The sequence below is a fragment of the Amphiprion ocellaris genome, chromosome 24 (genome assembly GCF_022539595.1).
Source record: "Amphiprion ocellaris isolate individual 3 ecotype Okinawa chromosome 24, ASM2253959v1, whole genome shotgun sequence".
Classification (NCBI taxonomy): domain Eukaryota; kingdom Metazoa; phylum Chordata; class Actinopteri; family Pomacentridae; genus Amphiprion; species Amphiprion ocellaris.
The window spans coordinates 21,013,788-21,038,590 of NC_072789.1; the positions used below are offsets into that span (position 1 = coordinate 21,013,788).

A 24,803-nucleotide genomic window follows, 5' to 3' on the forward strand; every position below is an offset into this window, starting at 1 on the left:
AATTGTCCTTCGCGCTACACGTTTTGTAATTCTATGCCGCACATAGCATTTTAGAGAGCCTGCGTAATAAAGAAATCACATTAAAAACAAAGAAAGAAGCACTTCAGCTGTAAATTCCTGTCTTCGATCTGAAATGTCACTTTAAAGAGTGCAATTGAAAGTGAGTTTGTTCCACTACTTTTACTTAAATGCAGTAGTTTCCGTGTGTTGCAGGAACTCAGCCAGACCTTTCCTGCTGTTTTTCTCTTTCGTCCAAGTACACACAGCCGTGTTTGCTTCGGCGGCATTCAGGGGAACAAGCCGTCACGGCATCTATGGGGATGCCGTCCATGAGGTGGACTGGAGTGTAGGTAGGTCAGAAAAGTTAGCGATAAGTCTGTTGTTGCTCTTTGTTTTTGTTATTGCCAGCAAAACCCATGAACACAGCAAAGCACACAGTTTGTTCAGCCTTAAATACTTTCTGACTTCCATTTCTGTTAGTGACTCTTGGCTTAGAGCCCATTTCAATTAGGTGCCACTAGTAGAGAGAAGAGAAAATAAATCATTTCATCTGATAAAGTGTGCAAAGAAGGGAAAGTGGAAGTAATCGTCGGTTAAACCACATCATGACGTCATCATGGTTCGATTATGGAGTGGTGGTGGTGGTAGTAAAGGGGTGAAAAGCAGTCGGAGAGCTGATGGATGAGATGTGCGGCAGGATGGTGATGAAAACTGAAGGTGGATGGGGTGGAGAAGGGCTGCACTGATCTTGCAACAAAACGACAGGAGCAGAGAAAGAAGCGGTTTCAATTTTTGACAGCATCAAGACCTATGAGTTTGCAGAAGTCGTGGCAAAATCTGATTGGTTTAAGTGAAAGAGTAAACATCGGCAGATAACTGAAGTGGGAAAAGGAGAGATGGAGAGAAAGATTTAATGTTAATTTTTCTGATTGAACCTTCTCTAAACTTCATTGGTTTCTGCTGACAATCAGTTGCACAGTTGGCTGGCATTTAACATGAAACACTTGTACCCAACCCAGAAAGCCTAAGCTGTTTCATTTCTATCTTATATATAGGTGTGGAAAATAAGACACTCCAGGTGTTTCTTACACTGCCTATTTAAGGGTTATTCCAGAACTGGAGGACATTTTACATCCTACCCATCAAATTTCAAATAATCCATGTACAAAATACTAAAACATGCAGTTTGTTGTGTAAAGTTACTTGTCCTGAGACCAAATCTAAAAAAAATAGGAGAAAAGAAAGTTTGAAAATATTTTTTGAAATACCAGATAAGTCTGGAGTTCCCCCGAAAATGCCATTTTTTTGTCCCCCCATCTGATGACCAAATATATATATTCCATATATATTCTATATATATATGTATATATATATATATATATATATATATATATATATATATATATATATATATATATATATATATATATATATATATATATATATATATATATGTCTAAATATACATGTGTGTATACACACACACACACATTACTATCAGTAAGCTATTGACTGACAAATAGTACACCATTTATGAGAAGATTTTTCATTTAGATTTTTTATTTCTGATTAATTTAATGTTATCTTCATTGGGAAAAAAATGCTTTTCTTTCAAAAATAAGGACATTTTTAAGTGAAAAATTTCTAACGATAGTGTATGATCGAACATCAAGCTAATTACACCAAACACTGATTTCTGCACTCTTTCTAAATGAAAATAATAGTACTGTGTTTGGTTTGCAACTGTGTTTAGGGAGGTGGTATGCGCCAATGCTGACACGAATGCAAGACATTCAATATTATTCCCTTCATCTGTCAGTGGTTTTACTGTTGTGGCTAACTGGTGCAGCTAAAAACGGAATTTTGCTGCAGTTCTTTAATTTCATTCCAGGGTTGCAGATTCAATTCACAATTCAAAGATTTTGCTGAAATCATGTGACCACTTTTTCTACATTCTTATTGCTGTTCATTCTAAAGGTCAACACTCCACACGAGTAGAGGCTGCAATAGAATAAATGCGGGGGCGCTGTTTTCCCAATGAACACGTAATTACCACAATTATATTAGCTTGATGAGTATTGTATCGGCACAAAAAGGAGAACAATGATTACTTTGCACTTTGCTTTCTGAGGGAAAAATATTATTGCTGCTTCCTTTTGCTTGGTTTTCTGTTTGTGCTAAAAAACAGAATGTTAAAGAAGCACTAACCTCTATAAGTCTCCTTCACTACCAACATCAATGGTACATGGATGGTGGAGGGATTACACCCAATCTGTCAGTTGTGTGTGAGCATAATTAAACCTTCTTTTATTCTATATCTACATATATTGATGAGGTTGACACTACTTTTTAGTCATTCATTGTTTTTAGTTGTGGTTTTGCAGCCAAAGAACTGAATACTTTTTTCTCCAAGGCTGTTGGTGAGTAAAACAGCTAAAAAGGGACTGAATGCTGGTCTTACAGTCACCAGGAGACACAAACATCACTTTAAATGAATGATCTGTTATAATCCCTGTTCCCCTGCTCCTCTCCTTCCTTCTCCCTCCTTCCTACTTTCTTCCTCTCTTCCTTGTCTCTCTCTCTCCTGTATCTCTCCCTCACTCTTCCCATGTTTTCTCTCTCTCCTTGTGTTTTCCCTCTGGCTCCCTCTGTCTGCATCTGTTGGTCTCTGTATCTTTCTGCCTGCCTCACTTGTCTCTCACTCACCTGCCTGCACTCCGTTGATTACACCTATGAGATTCAGCTGCTGCAGTCAGCTGACCCACCTCACCTGTTCACAATCACACCTCCTCCTATAGAAGCACAGTTCAGTCACTCATTCCCTGCTGGACCATAGACTGTCACATTCCTGCTTTCCTCCATACTCGGATCCCCCTCTTGGACTCAGTTTTTCTGCCAGTTTCTCTTGTCTTCCCCCATTCCTGGATACCTGCCGGTCTCCTTGCTGTCCTCAGTCTGCTGTCTGTCTTGTTTCCCCACCAGCTCTCGGATTCCTAGTGTCTGCTTACCTTGCCACTTTAGTTTTGTTCCCCGTGTGTTTGTAAGTACACTATTTGTTGATTTAGTTTAACTAAACTAATGTTTAGTTAAAAGCCCTTCCCTATTTTCCTCCTATCTCCCCGTTTCTGTAACTGCACCTGGGTCACAGAAATTGTCAAATAAGGATATTAAATATGTCTTTTTTTAACTTAGTTTTTTAAGTAAAGAGAATAAACTGTTAAGCCTTTGCCATTATATAAAGCTACTGTTTTAGTGCATTGAAATCTTGACCAGTTTTTGTTTCTTGGCCTTTACAGTGCTGTTTGTTTCTGTGCAGTGCCTTAATGTGCACACTTTGAATGCAGAATTTAGCTTTGTAACTGAGAAAAGAACTTTAAGATATGTCTGTGTAGTTTCTCATTCATCCAGGTCATGGTTTTATCCAAGGTTGTTTAAATCAATCCAACTGGACTTTAAGAAAGTTCCTTGAAGATGTTTCACCTCTCATCCAAGAGGCTTCTTCAGTTCTGGTGGTGGTTGATGTTGCCTCAGCTTATAACCTCTGTGAGGTGTGGTCAGTGTTATTCACATTCCGACGACCATTGCCAAGGCCCACCTGGCTCCTCAACGATGGTCGTTGGGAGCCAGGGAGTGACAAAGGGGGTCGTTGAAATGTGAGTTTCACCGAGCCCTCGTATGCTAATGGTGGTCGTTGGCATGAGCCACCTCACCTGAGTCATTCTGCTGAGTAGTTCTTTTGGGGAGTTTTGAAAGGACCTGATTGTAAAATGGTGAAAGATGATGTCACAGACTGTTGTGTAAAAAACAAAACAAATGTCTTCACAACTTGAGGCTTCTACTCGTTTGACTCTAAGTTCTAAGTCTCAAAAGGGTTTGCAGGTTCAAAAATAATAGCCTAAGTCTCACCAATAAAAGCTGTGAAAAAACAAAGAGTCAATCTTCAGATTCAAAGAAGAGGTGTTTATTTCTCAAAGTACAGGTCAAACACACTGAGAGATGCCCCGGGGCACGTCTGAAGACCCCAACTGATGCGTTGTCTTTTATACTGTTTGGTCTTGGTGGTTTCCACGCCCCAAGCCCATCCTTCTTTTTATGACAAATTTACATCATCTTTTTCTCAGGGACATCAGGTTTTTTTCCCAGGTCATCTCTCGGCCATAATCTTTCCAGCATGACAAAAACAGGAGCATGTGTGTACTAATGCAGGCCGTGCACGTCACTTATAATAGATATAACACCTGTTATACACTTAGATAGGGAAAGCGACACAATTTCAGAGTGACCTTGAGTGCAACACCTGCTGGATAAGCAAAACAACAGAACAACAAATAATACTGATCAGAGTGGCCTTGAATTTGTGTCTTCTTCATGTTCGTGTGCTTAACGCTCAGAGGCTACCCCCTACTATCAATATGATTATTGAGTACTGATTATGGATTATTTATTATTGAACACTGATTATTAGAATTTACAGATTATTGAGATTTCACCACTACAAGACCACCCCCCCTGTTCAGAGATGGCTTCTCCACTTTGACATGGATGGCTTCTTTCACGCCTCTCTCAAACCATCTGTCCTCCCTGTCCAAAATCTGAACATTGGTGTCCTGAAATGAGTGTCCCTCTTCCTTGAGGTGAAGGAAGACCAACGAATCCTGTCCTGAGGAACTGGCTCTTCTGTGTTGAGCCATACGCTTGTTAAGTGGCTGTTTGGTTTCCCCTATGTAGAGATCTGAGCATTCCTCGCTGCATTTAACTGCATACACCAGGTTGCTCTTCTGACTGTGTGGTGTGGGGTCTTTTGGGTGGACCAGTCTTTGTCTGAGTGTGTTATTTGGCTTAAAAAAAGACAGGGATCTGGTGTTTGTTGAAGATCCTCCTCAGTTTTTCAGACAGTCCAGACACATACAGGATCACTATGTTGTTTCGCCTGTTCTCTTTCTCTTCAGTTCTCACTGGGTTGTTCTCCTTTCTGGATCTTGTGTGAGCCTTCACAAAGGTCCAGTCAGGATATCCACAAGTTCTCAGTGCCCCTTTCAGGTGTTTGTCAGGAAAAAGAACACAGACACCTGAAAGGGGCACTGAAAACTTGTGGATATCCTGACTGGACCTTTGTGAAGACTTTAAGATATTCAACTTTGGAGGATGAGCTACATTGTTTACATCTCATTTTCATTGACCACAGGCTGTGGGCAACTCAGCCACGACAGCGAGCTGTTCTGTATTACAGGCTTGCGTTGAATGTGACCATGATTTTGGGCTGTGGGGTGGCAGATGAGAGCTAGAATTACTGTGGCTGAGATGTTTTTCTTTGACACACATTACTGGATGGACTTCTAACTCGTGAAAGTCATCTTATCGCCTTGTTGATTTGTGATGGTTCCATTTTCTCCATAGAGCATGTTTCCTTGTAGTAGTTTTCATGGTGATTGAAGGGGACATGTTCATGTCAGAACAATGCTATTGTTCCCACCGATCTTGATCGATTCAGTTTACTTTGGAAAATGTCTTTGAATAGTGTTGTCTTACTGTCCAGTTGTCCAATTTTGCCCCGAGTTTCACATCTCAGGTACTACAGACAGCTCTGGAAGAATGAAGGCGCTACTGAGGACATATTTACCGATCGTTTTCCTAAAAAATATACATGAAATGAACATCGGTTAAAAGAAGTTAATAGTGTTGCCAAGTACTTTTGTTTAATAGAATATTATTGTTTGATCACATTATCAAGATATGTGCAGACTGTTGTGTATATTGTCTGTTCTCAGGTCAGATCATGGAGGCCCTGGAAAGACTCAACCTGAGAGAAAACACTCTTGTTTACCTGACTTCAGACCAGGGGGCTCACCTGGAGGAAATATCTGCAAGTGGGGAGGTCATGAGAGGATGGAACGGAATATATAAAGGTATAACATAAGAGAACTTGACTGAAAAAGTAACATTAATTCATTTTAATCTACATAAACATGGTACACAGCATATTGAGCATATACAGGCCTAATGACGGAATTAGAATTAAACAGCTGTGTAATAATAGGATGTGAAATCTTTACAAGCTTGAAACCATAGCTCTTAACAGAAGTTCTAAGACACCAAGACATGGTCATAAGTTGAAAAGGTTTCTTAGGTGACAAATGGTGGAGCTGTGGACGCATTCAGTGGTAACTGACATGCCAGAATCCAAGATGTCAATCTTTGGTGATGTCCTCTAAAGCAATGTCGGAGAGTTTGAATTAACAAAATGGGTGAGAATTTCAACAACACTTAACTATTTTTATGTGCACAAATATCTAAATTTATCCTCTTCTAACAGCAGCGATCAAGATGAGTCAAAAGAAGATCACTTGAATGCTGTGTTTGTATAGTATTATTTTAAAATAAAGTAATATCAAAACAGTTTTAAGGTATGCTAGTGACGTAGGGACAACGGTACCATTATTTGATGGATGGATAGACTTCAACCCATCCAGCCTCTTCCAACCCTGTGAAGGAAAGATGACATAAAACCAAAGCTAACACACTTTTATAAAAACAAATGCCTCCTAAAAAGTATTACGTAGTTTGGTCTCAGTCATGAGGAAAACGACTTTCCATTGGGGATGCAAATCTGAAACTATTTGCATTGCATTAGTGGACTACGTTGTCAGTTCACAATTGTTAAAGCGTAAGAGGTGCAGTGAAGATTTTTCCATACACAGAAAAAAAAAAGCAGCTGAGTTAAACATTCAGTTGAAGAAACACTGTCATGGTAATCTACGGCTAGTCTTCATAATGTCAGCACTGCGTAGGGGCCATTAACCGCCACAGGAGTCTTTGTGATGGTGTCCCATTGCTGCTAAACCCCTACAATGTGTCCTTTTTTTAAAACACACGCTAGCATGCATGTTTTAAGCTAGTACAGGTGCGCCTTATGTATGTGTTAAATACAGAAATAGCACCCGGAACTGAGACTGCGCCTTTTAATACGGTGCGCCTTATGGTCGCGAAAATACGGTACATGCAAACTTACAGTTCAGCATAAATACAAAACAAAGTTTTCAACACTGGTTTCAAGAATTAATGTTTAATTTGGTTTTAAAGGAGTTTTCCTTTCAAGGGCATTATGCTAGAATATGTCCTAATAAAGCAGAAATGGCTGGATTCTCTGCGTCAGAGCTTCGTCTTCATTGTCTTTGATCTAAATTGCATTGTTCCCTCCAGGAAACTTCCCAGGAAATTATTGAAACAAAACCCCACAGCACTAAAATAAAAGCTTTCAATGGTATGTGTTGAAAACATTTGGTCATTAATACAAAATTGTAAATAAAAAAAGAACATTTATTCACATACCAGACCGGAAGTGAATTAGTTGTTCCTAAGAGAGTTAGCAGCAGACTATTGTCAATGATTTAAATCTCTCCACCAAACAAACTAGTGTGGACTCAGATTTGATGTAATCTTTCTGTTTGGGCTCAGTAGACCTAATTCAAAGAGCAGGGGGAGTTTTGTAAGGCAGCCACTGTCTACTATGCCATTTTTTTTCTCTGCAAGTGGCAAGTCTTGTGAAGCAAGTTGCTCCTTTAGTTACCAACCCCGCACTGTTTTGAGGCCAGACATGCTGAGTTATGGTAGCTGGATGAGACATGCTTTTATAACTTTGTGTTCTTCTTTATTCCTGTGTGAGCAGCAGGGAAGTCCACAAATTGGGAGGGAGGGATCCGGGTCCCAGGAATTCTGCGCTGGCCAGGGAAGATCCCCAGTGGCAGGCAAATAGACGAGCCCACCAGCAACATGGACTTGTTTCCTATGGTGGTGCAGCTGAGCGGAGCTTCAGTCCCAGAGGACAGGTGAGGCAGCATAGCGCTGAGACAGATCTGCTTCCACATGTCAGTCAAAGCAAGTGCAGCCTGAAATCTAGGTCGCATTTTAAAAAAGGAAGAGACAGGGAGAGTCTGAGCAATTCACTGGGTGAATCTGAGCCGAGGAAACATGTTTGCTAATGAGGAAGGGGTGTATTAAGGTAATCCAAATGCTTTGATTAAAGGTTTTTTCAGCTATTATAATTCACAGTAATGAGTGATTGAATGTATTTGTATCAGAGATAATTATTTACAGTGGATTGTCTGTTGGTCTGCAGGGAGATAGACGGTCATGACCTGATGGATCTGCTGCAGAGGAAAGTTGAAAGGTCAAACCGCGAGTTTCTGTTCCATTACTGTAACGCCTACTTGAACGCTGTCAGATGGCATCCTCAAAACAGTAAGTCTGTTGCACATCTTGTATCTATACTCCACTCACACAGACACTAGGCAGAAGTTTAAGCTGCTTTTACTTGTAAAATTTTCAAAATTTGTTGGGCCGAAATGACTCATGAGGACTTGTAAGGAAGATCGGGAATTACCACTAGGACTTCTCAGCTGATGGCAGATCTCAAAACAAAGAACAGACTGAGGATCTGAAAATACAGCTAACTAATGCCTATACAATGAGCCAAGTGAGAGAGAGCAAGGGATGTCTTTGGAGGCAAACAGCTGCAGCACTTGATGAGAAAAACTCCTTGACAATGATTGAGAGTGGACAGATTTGTCTTTGGGGATAGACTTCAGTAAATACCAGCAAATTCTAGGTATAGATGCTGTTGTCAGTCAAGACTGTAAACTTCATGTAAAAAAAAATGGATTGGGCGTCCAGGTCTGAGGAGTGAAACCAATGCAGAAGTGCCTTAAACCTGCATATTGTTTTTGTCAGCCAGCAGGAGATGACTGCTCGTAGACTGCAATAAAAGGACATTACAAAGTGTACACAAAGAAGCTATAGGTCAATGGTCACAGGATTGGTTGACTTTCAGCCACTGTTTTAGGTGAGATTTGAAAGTTGATAAGGTGGGACACTCCCTTATGGAGAGTGGAAGTCTGTTCCAGATCTTACTGGCCTTCGCAGAAAGAGCATTTTGTCCAAATGCTGTTTTTCTGTATGGGACCTCACAGTCCTTTCTAGAGGAGGCCCTGGTCCTGAGCCCGTTGTGAGTCCTTCTTTTCATAAAGCCAGACATGGGGGGCAGGGCAAGTCCATGGAACACCATGTAGATCAAACAAGCACATTTAATTTTTTTAAATTCTCAAAGCTCAATAGGTTGTGCTTCTCTAAGATATTACAGACATGATATGACATTTGTTTTCTATCAACTACTTTTAACAATTTTCTTTATAAAGTATTTACACTGGTTAGCGTCCAACATGTTTTGCAGTGTTCAATATGTGATAATATTATGGAATGTAGAAACATTCTAGCAGCACCATATGATATGAAAGGTCTAATTTGTCTAAAATTGCTCAGGTTGAATTTCACTGTCTTAGATTTTCTTAATGTGACTCTTGAAACTCAGGGTGGAGTCAAGAGTCACACCAAGATATTTGAATTCAGGGACAATTTCCAGTTCCTGTCCTCACAAAAAGACTCCTGAATGTTTGATGTCTGGTTGCTTTGTGAACATCATACAGCTTTAGTTGACTTCAGAGGCAGACATGATTAAAAAAGCCACTCATTTACAGGAACCAGAGCTGAAGTAAAAATAGAGGATGCTTCCTGAGTAGTCTTGGCACTGGTGAAGATAACGGCGTCGTCAGCGTACATTTGAAATTCAACTTTAGCACATGAATTTGGCAAGTCATTAATATACATAGAGAATAACAGAGGACCAAGTACTGAGCCCTGAACTGAAATCAGTTAATTTAGACAGATTTTCATGATTTACAGTGTCAAATGCTTTTCTCAAATCTAAAAATACTGCACCAATGCAAGCCTTTTTGTCCAACATGCATTTAATCTTTTCTATAAACAGACAGTTTGCAAAATCTGTAGAGTGATTTTCATGAAAACCAAACTGCATTGGATGTAAAGGGGAGTGGTCTTAATTTAGATGTTCATTTATAATTTTTGCTACCCACCTTCCAACAACTTTAGAAACCACTGGGAGGATACTAATTGGCTGATAACTGGCTATGCTGGAAGGGTCACCAGATTTGAAAATTGGGGTGACTATAGCCAGTTTCCAAGATGATGGGACAACCTTTTGTTTAAATGATAAATTAACCATATATGTTATTGGAGAAAGTAGGGATTTTTTTTTTTTTTTTACATAATTTGAGAACATTTGTATCCAGCCCACGTAGATCCTTGACTTTTGAATCCTTTTGTGAGCCAATGATGTGAGCACCTTGCAGCTCTGTTATTTCTCGTAGAGAGAAGACGGGCTGTGCAGGATTGATGGGTCTGGCGGTAAGGGCAGACGGTGGAAGCATTTCACTTATCTCACTGACTGAGTTGAAGAAGAAATGGTTAAATTCATTAGCTAGGATAGTTGGACTAGTTACCATCGCATTGTTAATTTTGAGCTCAATATTTTTGTTTGAGTCTTTCATTTCTTTGCCAATTAATTTGAGATTTTGCCAGATCTTTTTGACGTTCCCTTTTACTTCAACAATTATATCCATAAAGAATTTTACTTCAGCCTTTCGCAGACTGACTTCATTTCTTAAAAATGTGTATCTTTGTCTATCTGTTAGAGGACCAGTTTTCAATGATTTTTTGTGTTTTTAAAGTTCATCCTAGTCCTTCATCATTTTCCTACATGCATCATTGAACCAAGGTAATGAACTCCCTTTTCTTAAGTTAATTTCCCTTTCTGGCGAAGTTTGACATTACTTCATTAAATTTTGTCAAGCATAAATGGCTAGAAGTTTCGCTGTCCTTGCTTTGCATCGTTTCACTCAGTCAGTCCTTTGCAAAGCTGCCTCAGAATTTTGCAGTTGTTGTTTTTGTTTTTTTGGAATTGCATACGAGAAACTATAGGTCTATGTGAATCTTAAATGCATTTTTGTGAGCTTCCTTGAGGAAAAAGATGACATTGTGATCTGATAACCCTGTCATGTAGTTTTAGTGATTCTTTCAGGTTGGCTTACAAAAAGTAGATCTATAAGTGTCTCTGAACGGAAGGTTTTCCAAGTGGGCTGTTCTATTAACTGTTTGAGATTAAAATGGTCTTTAACTTGTTTAAGATTTTATCATAAAAATCCAGCTTAGTGGTTGGTTTGCAATATATATGTATATTGCAAAAAAACCACTAAGCTGGATTTTATAATCTGCAGATTACAGAGAATGACATAACAGGTGAGAGTGAGACATTTGCACCAACACATTCAAGTTGATGTCATCTGGCCATTCAAATCTGTTTACTTTTTAGGGTGCTTTTCACATAGAATAGAACTCCTCCAGTCATTCCTGTACTCGTTATACCCAGGCATAGTTATTACAGCATCTGATGAGGAGGGTGTCAACCACGTTTCAGAAAGGCCAAGAAAGTCAGTGTTGGAGTTGCAGAGTAGATGTTCCAGTTCGTCACGTTTAGGTGTCATCATACTGTATATTTAAATGTCCGCCTAATAGGCCTTTTGGTTTGGCTAGTGGGTCCCAGATTGTTTATGTGGTCAAGATTGTGAAAGTGAATCTTGACAACTGCATGAAAATGTTTCTACAATATGGCTATAAACCAAAGTGGATCTCAAAATTAATCCTTAACTGCTATGAGGAACATAAGCTGAAGCTTTTGAAGTCACCCTCACATGCTTCTGACCCTCAATAAAACTCTATAATAATAATTATATATTATATATTATTATATAATAATCTGTCTACAATAATATAATAACAAGATAACCATGTTTAATTTGTGAAATGGGTTTGACTAAAAGGAAAAAAAATGGTTTTGTCTATACTATACAAGGAAATTATACTATATTGATTGGGTTAAATAGAATTGCATTACTAAAAAGAGAGTAAAACATAATTTTCGTTGACTAAAACTAGACTAAAATGTCATCAGTTTTCGTCGACTAAAACTAGACGAAAATAGTCATAGGTTATTCTGACAAAAATAAGACTAAAATGCTCAGACTTTTAGTCGACTAAAACTTGACTAGACGAAAAAGAGAATGACCGTGACTAAAACTAATAAAAACTAAAATGTCAGCTTGACACAAAGATTAGACTAAAACTAAAATCAAAACAGGCTGCCAAAAACAACACTAGCTGTGACCACCATGCTTAACTGTAGGTATGGTGTTCTTTTGGTGATGAGCAGTGCTGCTTTTGCACCAAGTATACCTTTTGGAATTATGGCCAAAAAGTTCAACTTTGGTTTCATCAGAGCATAACACATTTTCCCACATGCATTTGGGAGATTTCAAATGTCTTTTTGCAAAATGAAGCTGGGTTTGGATGTTTTTCTTAAGAAAAGGCTTCCGTCTTGCCACCCTACCTCATAGCCCAGACATATGAAGCAGGTTGTCACATGTACTATACAGCCAGTACTTGCCAGAAATTCCTTCAATGTTGCTGCTGGCCTCTTAGCAGCCTCCCTGACCAGGTTTCTTCTCGCCTTCTCAATTTTAGACAGACGTCCTGTTCTTGGTAATGTCACTGTTGTGCCATATTTTCTCCGCTTCACGATGGCTGTCTTCACTGTGTTCCACGATATATTTAATTCCTTGGAAATTCTTTTGTACCCTTCCAGGTGACTGATATCTTTCAAAAATGAGATCCCTCTGATGCTTTGGAAGCTCTCTGTAGACCACGGCTTGTGCTGGAAGATGTGGCTACAAAAATGTCAGGAAAAGCCTACTAGAACAGCTGAACTTTATTTGGGGTTAATCAGAGGCATTTTAAATGGTGAAAGGTGTGTGCTGACTCCAATTTAACATGGGTTTGAATGTTATTGGTTAAGTCTGACCACAGTCACATCCCTAGTTATAAGAGGGTGTGCACACTTGTGCAACCTCATCTCAGTTGATTATTTTTACTTCACAAAGGTTTCAGTTTGTTTTTCAATTGCATTGTACAGGTAATAGGTCGCATTAAAGGTGGAAAAAAGTTGTGAAATTATTTATTTTGGTGTCATTTTTTTTAAAAACATCAAACACCTGGCATTTGAACAGGAGTATGTAGACTTTTTATATCCTATCCTATTCATCTGTCTATCCATCTATCTATCTATCATCTATCAATTTTGAATGGTAGTGTATGTCAGACTGCTGGAACAGTGGCTGGAAATTCCTAAAATTACAAGCTATGATATCTGAGGTTACTAGTTATTGACTTTACAGGGTGTCCAGACTTTTACACATCACATTTTTTTTTTTTTTTTTTGTTTTGTTTTTTTTGAAAATACTCAACTGTATATTAACAGTTGGGGGGAAAACGCCAATATTTTAAATGTGTTTACTGCAGAGGGTTGAATTAATTCATTTTCTCTTAAAAGTTAACAGAATATGTAATTTGCCCAGAGGCATAAACTTTAGCTCATCTGCACCCAAGAATTAACAGACTGACAAAGGAGGGAGATGAACAGGGAGGTTTTACTAAAACTTAAGGCAATTCCTTGAGAAAAAGCAAAAACAATGAGGTGTCATCACTGTAAAACAAAGCACAGGAACATGGGTGTGAAAGAGAACTCTGGCTCAGCAGCTGAGCTTTTATAACCAGGAACATAAGCCAGATGTAGCCGGTTAGCAGATGGAAAGCTCTGCCCAGCCAGAGACCTGAAAGAAGCTCAAGACCAAAGATCTGGGGCTGCAGCAGTAGAACTAAAGCTTCAGAGTTTTCTTTGGAGTAATTTGAAAAGAAAGAGCATGCGACCAGCAGCTGCAGTTATGCGTGACAGAAGTGCAGGTGTCATAACACCTAAAAACCTGTACTGCAGATTGAAGAAGGTAGAGCAGCCTGAGACTAAGTTACTGGAAGGCTTTTTGATATGAATCCAGCCTGCAGGACAAGAGCTTTGGTCCAAATGAAATAAAAAGCACCAACTGTATTATTTACTGCACAGTAGACATTTTGGCTTGTCACAGCAGGAAAAGAAAAAAAAACAAAAACTGTAGTCCGTTTAGGTGAGCTGGTTCCAGGCTGCTGCTATTGTGAAGGCTAGTTCCCCGTCATGATTTTCTGGGACACTCCGAGGAAGTGAGCTGTTCTGAAAGGAATAAATTTAAATTTTTCTTCTTCTGCTGTGACAATTCAGAGTGTCTGCTGTGAAAAAGTCAATTGGAATGAACATTGTGTTGACTGCATCTTGATTGGGATCTTCAGTATCTTGTTCTTTATGTTTCCATTCAATTTGATTAATAAATATTTCTAAAGTGCAATTGACAACATACAGTAAGCAAAGTGAAGACCTTAGGATATTATATTATAGAGGCAATACTTTCGTGAGAGTGGGAAGAAAAAACTCTTGTTTAGCAGAAAAACAACTCCAGCAGAACCAGGCTCAGGGAAGACAGACACCTAAGATTCAGTCGAAAGGCAATTAGACTCTTCTTTTTGGTTCTTAAAGATGTTTCACCTTCATTCATGAGACTTCCTCAGTTCTAACTGGCAATCCCATATACCGTCATGGAAAAATGATCAGACCACTCTTTTTTTTTCTCAATTTCTTGCTCATTTTAATACCTGGTACAACTAAAGGTACATTTGTTTGGACAAATATAATGATAAACAACAAAAATAGCTCATAACAGTTTGATTTAAGAGCTGATATCTAGCCATTTTCCATGGTTTTCTTGATAATAGCTGTGGCATTGTACTGCCGAAAACAGTGCTTTTAGTCATTCCATGTTCTCTTTTCTGTTTGTTTTAGTACCATGATATACACGGGAGTTAGTACTGATTCATAACCATTGTTTTTGATGACTGCAGCCCTGCATCTTGGCTGCTCTCCACCAGCTTCTGACATTGTTCTGCTGTCACATCGGCCCATTCTTGTTACACAAATTCAAACAAATTTGCTTTGTTTTTGGGCTTCTGGTTCTCCATTTTGCATTTGACGATTTTCCACAGGTTTTCAACTGGATTTAGATCTGGTGATTGAGTAGGTCAAGGCATGGTTCAAATGTTTTGGTTCTCCATCCAGGCTTTAACTGCCCTTGTCGTGGGCAAGGGGCATTGTCTTGTTGGAAAATCCAGTCATTGTAGGCAGGAAAGAGTTTTCCAGTTGATGGAAAGAGGCAATTTTCAAGAGTAGCCCTGTACATAACCTGGTTCATTCACCCTTCACACAATTGCATTTGCCCTGTTCCACCCAGACTGAAACAACCCCAGATCGTCAATGATCCACCCCCATGTTTTACTGTACGGACAAGACAGTCTGGTTTGTAGCTTCTCCAGGCTTCCTCCTAACCAGTAAGTTGGCTGGAGTGGACATCAACTGAAAACTGGATTCATCCCTGAAGAGAACCTTAGTCCAATCATCAGCAGTCCAATCTTTGTGATCTCCAGCAAAGAGTAACCGGGCTTTCCTCTGCCTTTCATTGATGAAGGGCTTCTTCCGTGCCCCATGTGACTTCAGACCAGCTTCAAGAAGTTGGTTTCGAACTGTCCTTGCCGAACAAGTCACATTTCTCGACAGTGCCAACTCATTTTTAAGATCCCTGGATTTCAGGACAACGATTCCTGACACAGGAACAGATGAGTGCACAGTCATCTCGTGGGGTAGAAAGATGTTGCCTGCTGCAACCAGCTAGCAATTTGGTCGTACCATATTCAACTTGTTTTTTGTTGGTGTAATGAATGGCTGTCTTGGAGATATTCAGTTTTTCTACTACCTGTCTCTCACTCGTGCCAATTTCCAGCAGTGCCAAGATGGCTGCCTTTGTGGCTTCACATTATTCTTTTGTTTTAGACATTATGTGAGAGCTGACAACTTCTGAATTGTGCTACGGCTTGAATGTAAGCAAGAAACCACTTTGGGACTTTGTGTGTGCAGTGCTGCTTATGAGATGAAAAGGCCTCAGAAGAATCAGAAGAAGAGGAGCAGCCCAGCAACTCCAATATTGAAAGCGCCAACAAAACCATGTTGGTTTTTAAAAAAGCTGACTTTTCAAATTGAGACAGATAAATACAAAACAATGTTATTAAACTGCGTTTACACAGAGACCTGAGCTGGAAAGCTTTTGTAGGGTTTTCCTTCTTTAAATGTAGGCGGGACTCTGTAGTTACTAACCGTCCTCTGCTACCAATGTTAGTTCAAAAGGTAACTCCACGTTTAGTTCAGGAAAATTTGTTTTGCCTCTAGCATGTTCAACAATCTCGTGACAATTGACTGCAACATGGTTACTCACTTGAACAATAACATGCACCACAGGAGTAATAGAGCCCCCTAGTGGAATGGCATGCAACATGTACATACAACAAAGGAGTAACAACGGAATCTACAGACCACACGAAACACGACTCAAGAGGCAAGAGGCCGAGTAGCCATAAGATTGAGTGAAGCTCATCTAAATGGCAAACTGATCATAAAACAAAGTGTCTCAAGAAATGTAACACCCACTGGTTTTATCTCTATTTCTTCAGGCAGCTCTGTATGGAAAGCGTTTTACTTCACTCCAAACTTCTACCCAGAGGACCAGACGGCCTGTTTCCACACACAGGTCTGCTTCTGCTCAGCAAAGTATGTGACCTACCACGATCCTCCACTGCTCTTCGATCTCACCAGGGACCCATCAGAGACCACACCGCTGACTCCTGACACCGAGCCGGCCTTTCACTCCATCCTGGCTGCGATGGAGGAGGCCGTGGAGATTCATCAGAGGTCGGTGAAGCCTGTGGAGAGCCAGCTAACTGCAGGGAAGCTGATATGGAGACCGTGGCTGCAGCCCTGCTGCTCCACACTCACTCAGCTTTGTCAGTGCCAGCAGGATCAATAAGCTGCTGTCGGGCTGCAGCACAAGATAATTCTACTTAATAGTGACACTAAGCTAATCTCACCTGTGACCTCAGTGCTACTTCCATGACTCCCTGAGACTTTCACACGGCAGCCTCAACATGAAACAGAAATCAGAACATTATTCCACCTGTCATTCACAGTAACAAAGCAAATTCAGTGTACACAAGTTTTTTGTAACTAAACACATCTACATTTTCTTATGGTTGCTTTCACAACATATGTAGTCGCCCCTCTGTGACATTTATTTACTCACTAACTTTTCCTGCATAGAAAACGGTATTTGCTCCTCATTTGGGAGCTTTTTTGTAGCTGCAGAGAAAAAAAAGTAGATTGAAATTTATCATTCAGGGAACAACAGTTGCATTAATTGCCGATGTTTTGCAAGCACCATGAATGTAAAATCATCAGGAGGCAAACTTGCACTGCCATAAGTCACCGAAGGCTGATCTCATTTCTCCACTTTGAGACTCCGTCCTCCTGCCTGTGACCCAGGAATCGATCTCAGGGTGCCATCTTGACGGATGTGTCAATTCCTAAAATGCATCTGGAGGACAGAGCAGGAAAAGTTATGTGTTTTCAATGCATCTTTGGTGGAAGTCTCTCTGGTATAAGACGCAACGCACAGCTGGAATTAACGAACCATTGGAGCAGATCTGACAAATATGGAATGTGTAACATACACTACCATTCAAAAGTGTGGAGTCAGCCAGGCAATTCCATGTGAGTTCATGAAAACTCACACTTTTATTCATGTGCTAAGATAATTGCACAAGGGTTTTCTAATCATCAGTTAGCCTTTCAACACGATTAGTTAACACAATGTAGCATTAGAACACATTAGAACACAGGAGTGATGGTTGCTGGAAATGTTCCTCTGTACCTCTATGTAGACATTCCATTAAAAATCAGCCGTTTCAAGCTAGAATAGTCATTTACCACATTAACAATGTCTAGACTCTATTTCTGATTCATGTAATGTTATCTTCATTGAAAAAAAAGTTTTTCTTTAAAAAAATGTAGACATTTCTAAGTGACCCCAAACTTTTGAACGGTAGTTGTCACATTAAATATATACTGTAAGTGCTCTTGCTTATCTGGTGGAGATCATAAAATACAGTAGCAGGCTGTAACAGAACATTGCAACCTGTCATATTGAATTGACTTCACTTCAGTCCAAAGGCAAGGGTGGCCCAACTCCTCCCTCCTTGCGTCTCTTCCTTGCCTCCCCCACTTGCAGGGGAGTCGTGGAAATTAGTCGAGGATGTACAAATTGAGAGTCAGAGGGTAACTCTCCGGATATCAGAAATGCACAAAAGAGCATAAATGAAAGGCTCGAGAGCTGAACAATACATTTATTTAACATAGAATGAGATCCAAAATGGAACCAGTTATTGGAATCACCCCTACAAGGCAAAAGAATGGAACAGCGGAGATGAATGTTGAGTCCAACACTGCTGTGGTTGGTTGTCGGCCTCTAATTCTTTTGAGATTTCCCAAAAAGCACATCTTAAAGTCTTTACTTTGAGAAGAAAAGATTGACGTCTGTCTCGTGTATGGGGTGCTACATAGCAAAATACACATGAATGAAGTGACCTCCTGACTGTTTAATATTATTGCACTGATGTGGAACTGCTGCTTGCTAACCTGGATGCAAACAATGTGTCACATCATGAAGAAACAAGAAAAGCACTCCTCAGAGAGCGTAGTACTTTGCCAAGGCTGTTCAGTCGTATCATTCTAATGGCTGAAAGCTTGAAAAATTTGTGGCAGAAATCACGGCACCATAGAATGTGGTCATTTAATATAGATGTACCCACAAACAAAATGAAACCAGAAAATACGCCTGCAGCACCAACACTAGTAAAGCTGCCTTATGCATCTGCTTTGATAAATTTGGACATAAATGGAAATATAAAAAAGCATTTTACATGAAACTTATAATTCAGTGTTTACCATGTACATGCATTTGCTGAAAGTGATTCAAGTAATGAATAAATGCTGTCAGAGAAGATCACCAATTGTCACAGTTCTGATCATTTTAGTTAAAGATATGTATCATTTACTGTTTTGGTGCTCTCTTTTGGTTGTGTTAGTCATAAGAACACTTTGCTGTACTAGAGGAATGCCAGTTCAGGCCCTCAGCGACACGCCCGATGATGAGTTGTTGAGAAAATTAAAGCCAGAGACAAATACCAAGACTTCTAAATTTATTAGAGATGATTCATTTGATTTAGACAAAAGGTTGTTCATCTCACAAGGCCAGACTTATCTCTTCAATGCTGGAGAATACCAGATGACAAAGAGTGTCAGTAATGACAATGATGTGTCCTGTCACTTGTCTGAGTTTGTCTGGAGTAGTAGTAATTCCTCTCCCATCTAGAGCAATGATTCATTATTATATTGGACAAAACCAAACAGAGTCTGAAGGGTCTTTGACAAGCAGCCGCCTGCTGCACTGCAGTTTCCATTTACATTAAAAGTGGAAAAAATGACTCAGGTGTTGCTCATAGTGATGAGCCCATGTCAACACTCCAACTCTGCTTCCATCAGCCTTGTTTCCATCTGCTGCTGACAAAGAAGAAGCCCTAAAAAGCCGCTGCAGACTAGCTGATTAGCAGCAAACAGCAGACAGACGCAGTTAGAGACGAGCTGGTGAACACGGCGCAACATTTAGCAGCTAAAGAGTAGGAGATGTTTCTCTGGAGATGGTGGAAAGCAGACGAGAGTGTGAACAGAGTTTATCCCAGTGTGATGGGACAAAAAGCTGGACAGTTGATGAAGAAGCAGACAGGATGTAAAAAAAAAAAAAAAAAAGCCTGCAACCATTCAGATTGACCATTTCCAAAGCAGAAAATGTCAAGTGAGCAATGCTATTAGTTCAAAGTGTTTCAGTAGAAGTCAACCAGACTTCTCTTTTTGGTCCTTGAAGACGTTTCACCAATTATCCAAGAGGTTTCCTAAGCTCTAAATAACTGCTTAGTTAATTATTCTCACCTCCAAATTCTCAAATAGTTGTGAAACTACCAGGGGAGGGTTGACTGATAGATTTTAAAATGCTAAAAAATGAACTAAACTTCAATGTTTTTTGATGGAGACATTTTTAGTTTGTGCTCAGAAAAGCATTCAGATTCTGAAACAGCTGTTAATCCACATCTTTAATATGTCTTTAAAGCCTGACACGTTTTTCACTGTAGATCTTGTGCACTTCTTTAAAATGTCAGTTTTCAAACTGTGTCTGTGTGGTTGTCACTAATGATAGTTGGTCATCAGACTGATGCCCCTGTCTGATCCCAGTGTTCAGTCTTTGACCAGCAGCATCCACAGCTGAGCTGAGGAAGAACAGCAGCTGTAAATCAAATCCCACATGCTTTATATCTATCACAAGACAAACTGCACTGCAGTGTTTCTCTTCATTGTGAAAATACATCGTCCCTCTGTTTGGGATCCCCCTCATCATAAAGTGAAATAAGTGACAAATGTGGTCTTTTTCCAGCTTCGGTAAATGAAAGTGGGCAGTGGCAGTTTACTGATGTTGAAATCCTTCACTGTCACTGTAGTGCTTGTGATGGCAAACTGAGGGAATGTGAGGAATTCCTGTGGAACTACTCCTAGTATGGAGGCAGATGTTCTTAAATTTTGAGCTTAAAACTGCTTTTTGATAAAGCTCAGAGGTACAACTGACTCAGCTGACCCTGAACCTTTCCTTTGTTATACTACAATAGGCCTAGAGGTTGAGGTGACTTCCCATGATGCACTAAGCCCCTCTCATTTACTCTCCTTTTTCAGTGTTTTTCTTGCCACCGTCACCTTTGGGCTTGCTCTCGAGGTTCAGGCATATGGGTTCTGTAAAGCGTCTTGAGGCAATTTGAACTGTAATTGGCTCTATATAAATAAAACTGAACTGAATCTAAACTGAATTTTACTCTCTGTGTATTTATATGCCCACTAGTTTGTGTTTTGTCCTCTCTGTAGGTATCTCTGGCTTTGGAGCTGCACATTTCTAATCTGCAGTTACTGGCCTCAACAACCTCCCCAGTGTTTATTTTTCACTTACACTATGGTTCAAAAGTTTGGGGCCACTTAAAAATGTCCTTATTTTTGAAAGACAAGCATTTTTTTCCCCAATAAAGATAGCATTAAATGAATCAGAAATACAGTTTAGACATTGTTAACCCTTTAGGCGCCACAGCTTTTTCAATAAAATATTCAGTTTTGATATCACTTTTTCAAATGGTTGTAACTTGAAAATGATTAGAGATAAATACATACTGTAAATGGGTAAAATCATCAGTATGATCCAAAGTTTGTGATGGGAGTAAATTCCCTCATCTAATTTGCATATTATGACGTCACCAGGCGGCGGACATATGGAGTACATGACTTTCACAGATGTTTATCGATCAAGATGGCATTGCTTGGCTCAGAATTTGTCAGATTCCTTTCTCCATGATACCCAATAGGCTCATCTAAATGTCTGATCCACTTGTGACACTGTTCCTCATCTCTCAAGCAAACCCAGCCATCATCGTCGTCATTTACGGCGGGGCCGTGAACGCCACTGCGGCCTCCGCCGCTATTATCAGTGCGTTTTCTCCCGCATCTGCTGCTATTTCCGCGGTTTTTTGCATCCCCGCTACCCACCTCACTATTAGCGGTGTTTTGACCACCCCTGCTACACCCACCACGCCCCCTCCTGCCACCCTGGACACGGTGAAGCAAAGCATCGGCTCCAGTATGTGCTGCTTGTGGACTGTCATGGCGCACGGACTCACTGCCGTTACGCACAGACGCAGCGTTACTTTCTGTCTCACTGGACGACTGAACATCTTCATCAGAGGGTGAATATTCCTCTTCAGAATCTGAGTCAGCCATTACTTGACGAAGTACTTTGTCAACAGTGAACAAACCTCTCAGCTTGGTGAGTTTTCTCTCGCTGTCATGCGCTCTGCTGCGCTCCAACTGCGACCCTCGTCTCCTCGACCGGGACGCAGTTTTCAAACTCTATAAACTCCAAAACTTTGAATGAAAACAGGCCCACAAATGATGCTCAGATTGAAGTTCCAGATGTCCGCCATCTCCTGGTGTAAAGTAGTAACTATATGAGTCACCATATTTGCAGCTATAGCTTGTTATGTTCAGCAATGTTGCTTGTCGCAATATTGCAACTTTGGCGCTTAAAGGGTTAATGTGGTAAATGACTATTCTAGCTGGAAACAGCTGATTCTTAATGGAATATCTCCATAGAGGTACAGAGGAACATTTCCAGCAACCATCACTCCTGTGTTCTAATGCTACATTGTGTTAGCTAATGGTGTTGAAAGACTAATTAATGATTAGAAAACCCTTGTGCAATTATGTTAGCACATGGATAAAAGTGTGAGTTTTCATGGAAAACATGAAATTGTCTGGGTGACCCCAAACTTTTGAACGATAGTGTATGTATTGTTTTCTCTTGTTCTGTCTCCCCTTTAACCTCACCCCAGTTGGCCTCCACCTTACTATGTCAGACGTCCTAAGATGACTTATGTTGTGATTTGAATTGAATTCTCTCTTTTCTTGTAGGTTTAGAACTGGGGATTGCTTGTTAGCATTCGGAGCTCAGCACACGTAGAAATTAATTTTTCTCAACTCATTTTCACTGTGAGCTGACAGCCCTGACTCACCATTGTTGCTGTCAGCTCAGCTGCGAACTACAAGATGTTACCTTGTTGTTGAAAGTCCATTAGAACACAGAAAGAGCCCCAAAAAAGAGTTAGAAACCAACTTATCTGCTTGTGTATGTTGGTTTTCTGCTAAAATGAATGTGATAGCTTGAACTAGCAACTGACTGAACGCAGAACTGAAGACCATCTGACTCAGGGCTGATGTCAGCGCATATGAACTGTAATGTGTTCACTTACTGTTCCATGTGATAAGGTGTAAGGGAACAGTCATGCAACCTCTTTGCGTAAGAGTTACAGGTAAATTTTGAGTCACATCAGAGATTGTGATGAAATCTAATTGGTTGATGCGAATAATGGGAGCATCCTTAATCATCTAATCAATCTTCCTGATTTATGTTTGGTTTAGATGGTATGTATGGTCAGAGGAAGTGCTTCAGTACAAGGCAAATGGACATCTCCTTGTCATGTATTTTACTGTTGATTCACTTCAGCCAACCAATCATACACTATATTGCCAAAAGTATTCGCTCACCTGCCTTGACTCGCATATGAACGTAAGTGACATCCCATTCCTAATCCATAGGGTTCAACATGACGTCGGTCCACCCTTTGCAGCTAGAACAGCTTCAACTCTTCTGGGAAGGCTGTCCACAAGCTTTAGGAGTGTGTTTATGGGAATTTTTGACCATTCTTCCAGAAGCACATTTGTGAGGTCACACACTGATGTTGGACCAGAAGGCCTGGCTCTCAGTCTCTGCTCTAATTCATCCCAAAGGTGTTCTATGGTGTTGAGGTCAGGACTGTGTGCAGGCCAGTCAAGTTCATCCACACCAGACTCTGTCATCCATGTCTTTATGGACCTTGCTTTGTGCACTGGTGCACAGTCATGTTGGAAGAGGAAGGGACCAGCTCCAAACTGTTCCCACAAAGTTGGGAGCATGGAATTGTCCAAAATGTCTTGGTATGCTGAAGCATTCAGAGTTCCTTTCACTGGAACTAAGGGTCCAAGCCCAGCTCCTGAAAAACAAGCCCACACCATAATCCCCCCTCCACCAAACTTTACACTTGGCACAATGCAGTCCCACAAGTATGGTTCTCCTGGCAACCACCAAACCCAGACTGGTCCATCAGATTGCCAGATGGAGAAGTGCCATTGGTCACTCCAGAGAAGGTGTCTCCACTGCTCTAGAGTCCAGTGGTGGCTGCTTTACACCACTGCATCCCACACTTTGCATTGCACTTGGTGATGTATGGCTTGGATGCAGCTGCTAGGCCATGGAAACCCATTCCATGAAGCTCTCTGCTGAAGCACTGTTCTTGAGCTAATCTGAAGGCCACATGAAGTTTGAAGGTCTGTAGGGATTGACTCTGCAGAAAGTTGGCCACCTCTTGGCACTATGCTCCTCAGCATCCATCAGTTTACGTGTCCTACCACTTGGTGGCAGAGTTGCTGTCGTTCCCACACACTTCCACTTTCTTATAATACAGCTGGCAGTTGACTGTGGAATATTTAGGAGCCAGGAAATGTCACGACTGGATTTGTTGCACAGGTGGCATCCTATCACAGTTCCACGCTGGAATTCACTGAGCTCCTGAGAGTGAGCCATTCTTTCACAAATGTTTGTAAAAGCAGTCTGCAGCCTAGGTGCTGGATTTTATACACCTGTGGACATGGAAGTGATTGGAACACCTGGTTCTGATTATTTGGATGGGTGAGCCAATACTTTTGGCAATATAGTGTATGTTAGATGCAGCGCGATTTATCACCCTGGCAACCCAGGAACTGAAAGAGACACTTCAAACATGTAGTAAAAGAGTCCTAGTCTAACTCAAAACATGACATTATGAAATCTTGTTGAGAGCTTCCAGTCTATGAGAGCTAACTAGTTAGCCACTAGCAAAACGCTAAGGTGAGCTAGCAGCTTGACAACCAAATACCAGACGATTAATAGTAGCTGTAGTACAGTTGTACAAGCAGTAGTAGTAATAGTAAAAGTACAAGCAGCAGTAGTAGTATAAATAGCTGTTAGAGTCATAGAAGTAGTATCAGCATTTGTAATAGTATTACAAGTTGTAGTACCAGTGCCAGTATCAGTAGTACTACTAGTAGTAGTCACATTGCTATTACTACCACCAATACTACCAATAGTAGTTATAAAGCCTAACTCATATATATCCAGATTACCATCTATGTTCTTCCTCCAAACCCATTTTATGATTGGGATTACAGGCAGTTCTTTAGGACTGCTCTCAAATAATTGAAATGTTACTAAACAAGGTTATACTTATCAAATTAAATAGCTCTGGTCTCCAGTATATTGGCGAATTCGGTTCTTTGTACTTAATTTATTAGCATGATTTCTTTTTAATATGTTGTGTACAGA

At 40.3% G+C, this 24,803-nt stretch overlaps 1 protein-coding gene across 3 annotated transcripts in view; it reads left to right on the forward strand.

The window, feature by feature from the left end:
- Nucleotides 1-24,803, forward strand: part of sts (steroid sulfatase (microsomal), isozyme S) — a 194,350-nt gene that overhangs the window by 12,405 nt on the left and 157,142 nt on the right. For 2 of the 3 annotated variants that reach the window (XM_035956107.2, XM_023287874.3), the window contains exons 6-10: nucleotides 214-350; nucleotides 5,769-5,906; nucleotides 7,667-7,826; nucleotides 8,117-8,238; nucleotides 16,384-18,770. In XM_035956107.2, the coding sequence (XP_035812000.2) occupies nucleotides 214-350; nucleotides 5,769-5,906; nucleotides 7,667-7,826; nucleotides 8,117-8,238; nucleotides 16,384-16,736 (910 nt within the window). In that variant the 3' untranslated portion in view covers nucleotides 16,737-18,770. Of the gene's footprint in view, nucleotides 1-213; nucleotides 351-5,768; nucleotides 5,907-7,666; nucleotides 7,827-8,116; nucleotides 8,239-16,383; nucleotides 18,771-24,803 lie in introns of those variants that run through there. The other variant, XR_008600860.1, reaches the window with a different exon arrangement.